Genomic DNA, 3,189 nt, shown 5'->3' on the forward strand with positions numbered 1-3,189 from the left:
ATTTCAGGCCTATCTCTCTGTGCAATACCATCTACAAGATTATAGCAAAGATCATTGCGGTTCGCCTGAAACCCATTTTATCTTGCTGTATTTCAAAGGAGCAATTTGGTTTCCTGGACGGGCGACAAATTCATGAAGCTATCGAGGTAGCTCAACAAACTATTCACAGTATCAGGCAAGCAAATAAAAAGGGGGCAGTGCTCAAAATAGATCTATCCAAAGCCTATGATAGGGTCAGTTGGACGTATTTAAAGTTGCTCTTGACACATCTGGGCTTCCAGGTGGGCTTCATAAATTGGATCATGGGATGTATCACAAATGTAAATTTTGCTGTCCTGATAAACGGAGCTGCTTCTCAATTCTTTAAAAGTCAAAGAGGGCTGCGTCAAGGGTGTCCGCTCTCCCCCCTGCTTTTCCTTCTTGCTGCAGAAGGCTTGAGCAGACTTATTGCAAAGGCAAAAAGTTCAGGTTTGGTAAAAGGTTTGGAAGTTGCTGTTAATCTGTTCATTACACATCTGCTTTTTGTCGATGATATTCTTTTGTTTTCAAATGGGAACTTAAATGAAATTTTAGAGATTAAGCGTATTCTTGATTAGTTCCTGAAAGCTACAGGGCTTCAAATAAATGAAAGGAAGTCTCAATTAATCTTTGAAGGTTTCAATAGACAAGAGGAGACTATGATTGCTGCTCACCTGCCCTTTGGAACCTGTAATATGGAGCAGCCGTTCAAATATCTTGGTTTTTGGCTTAAACCATCCTCTTACAGAAAGTAGGACTGGAATTGGCTAATAGCGAAGATTGAACAAAAAATATCCCATTGGAGTTTCAAGTGGCTTTCTAGGGCAGGAAGACTTACCTTCGTAAATTCAGTCCTTCAGGCTATACCGGTTTTTTGGGCAGCATTGACCTGGATCCCAAAAGGGATTCTCCACAAAATAAAGCAGATTTGCAGTAGGTTTCTGTGGTCTGGGTCCAAAGAGGAACCTTTTCTCCCCTGGGTGGCATGGGATAAGATCGCAAGACCAAAAGACTGGGGTGGATGGGGTTTGAAAAGTCCCACTGACTTCAGCCTAGCCTTAGCAGCTAAATCAGGTTGGAGAATCATCTCCATGGAGAATCTCTGGACGAAGGTAGTTAAAAGAAATTACATTGACCCTACTCCACTCGAAGATTGGATTAGAACCCCAAACAAAAAAGGAAGAAACTATTCTGTCATCTCGAAAGCCACTTATGAGGCTTTTACGGTAATTGAACAAGGTCTGGCTTGGCGGGTTGGAAATGGAGAAAGTTTGAGGATCGGTAGGGATCCGTGGGTAGGGTGTACTGAGGGTTTTGCTCTTTCTCCTGGAATGCTCACTCACCTGGATGATATAGGAATAAGAAGCTTAAGGCAGATTGCAAATATGGAGCAGTCATCTATATGGGGGCAGGCTTGGAAGTCTGAAGCCGATCTAGGAATAGATCTCACCTGGAGAAATGAATGGCAGCTATTCCTTCAGAAGCTTAGGAGATCCAATGTAAGAATAAAGGACAGGTCGGATTCTCTGGTTTGGGCACATGCTGAGACAGGGCTATATTCTCCAAAGGCTGGCTACAATTTCTTGATGAAGAATAAAGGCTGGAATCCTCCTGTTTGGTGGTCAAAGCCTTTGTTCAAACTTAAGTGTCCTAAAAAATCTAGAATCTTTTTTTGGTGCGCCTTAAATCATAAGATTCCTACATGGGAAATTCTACAAGCCCGGTTTAAGCAGGGACCTGGAAGATGCCCTCTGTGTTTCGCTGATTCAGAATCCATTCACCATCTTTTCCTATCATGCCCTTTTACAAAGCAGGTCTGGAATGAAGCGGAAAGGCTCTTAAATGTAAATTTAAGGTGGGAGGGAGATAGTATGACCACAGCTTGGGAATATTGGTGGAACCATTTTCAAGAGAGGAACCTGAGGAATTTGCCTCCCATCATTTGCTGGGGTATTTGGATTGCAAGGAATCGTAGTATTTTTAGAGAAATGTCAACCCCTGTGGCTGCTATTTCCATTCAAAGCAATGCCATTCTTGATAGCATTCCTGTAAAGGAGGATCCTGCAAAAATTGATCTACGGAAGGAGCTTCGCATTAGAGATGGGATACCGTGGGCTTTCTTTGACGGGGCAGCCCAAAACAATTCCACGGGTGCTGGGTTGTGCATACGTCTTAGTGATTTTCACTCACTAAAGGCCTCATTGGGAATTGGGATGGGAACAAATAACTTTGCTGAACTCACTGCCTTAAAGCTGCTCCTTTGTTGGCTCATCCACAAAAATATTCTTACAGTTCAGATTTATGGAGATTCGATGAATGTTGTTAACTGGGTTAATGGGAAATATAGATGCCAACACTACATGTTGATGCCTTTACTAGAAGAAATACAAACCTTAAAACAGCAGTTTAATGTTTTTTCTATTGACCACATCTATAGGGATTGCAACGAGGAGGCAGATCGGCTTTCGAAAGAAGGTCTGCAGCAAGCTGTGGGCACTTGGAGAGTAACAAAACAGTTTCAGGATCAGATCCGTGTGTCGGATCTCCCTCCAAATATATAATGTTTTTGTTTTCCACTTATATGCACTAGATTATCTGTGTTTCATATGATATCGGTGGCATATGTCAACTGTGTTTTTTCCTTTTATATACTGTTATGCTCTGGATTGATAGAGCGGATTGTGAACTGTTTACTGTATGGGTTTTTTCTGGGTTGTTTTCCTCATGAAAGGAGACCCAGGAGACACTGTGGACTTCAGCTCCTTTTTGGTTATGGCTGTTCAGGCCGAGTACAGGAGACTTTGTTAGCGCTCTGTAGGGGTGCTGATGATCTTTCTCAGAGGAGCCTTTGCTCCTTATCAGGCAGTTTTTTGCAGAATGTTAACTCATATGCTTTGTAACTTTTTTATTCCTTATAAAAAAGTTCGCTTTTTTTCCTTGGAAAATATATATATATATATATATATATATATATATATATATTCAAAAATCTATCATCCACCTATTAAATTGCAACATTACTATATTTAAATCAAGTGGTATGTACTAGCTACTGTATAGCACTTGTTTTCATTGTGATGTACGTGGAGGTAAGAAAGTTAGACTTTTTCCATTATTTGAAAAATATATTGATAAATCTAAAGAGTAAATCAATGAATGAATATGACTGAG

General features: G+C 40.7%; 1 protein-coding gene across 1 annotated transcript; it reads left to right on the forward strand.

Moving 5' to 3' along the window:
* The first annotated feature begins 1,109 nt into the window (after positions 1–1,109).
* LOC149247080 (uncharacterized) lies at positions 1,110–2,918 on the forward strand. The gene is made up of 2 exons (XM_089443357.1): positions 1,110–2,550; positions 2,803–2,918. Exons 1-2 carry the CDS (start codon positions 1,110–1,112, stop codon positions 2,916–2,918), a joined length of 1,557 nt encoding a protein of 518 aa, XP_089299483.1.
* The last annotated feature ends 271 nt before the right edge of the window (positions 2,919–3,189 follow it).

Source organism: Pinus tabuliformis, chromosome 7 (assembly GCF_031772625.1).
Source record: "Pinus tabuliformis cultivar Carrire ecotype Pingquan chromosome 7, CPIR1, whole genome shotgun sequence".
Taxonomy (NCBI): Eukaryota; Viridiplantae; Streptophyta; class Pinopsida; order Pinales; family Pinaceae; genus Pinus; species Pinus tabuliformis.

Coding starts and splice junctions, on each gene's coding strand:
- LOC149247080 (XM_089443357.1), top strand. CDS start 1,110: ATGGAGAATCTCTGGACGAAGGTAGTTAAAAGAAATTACATTGACCCT. Junction 2,551..2,802: donor ACAGTTTCAGGATCAGATCC/GTGTGTCGGATC, acceptor ATGGCTGTTCAG/GCCGAGTACAGGAGACTTTG.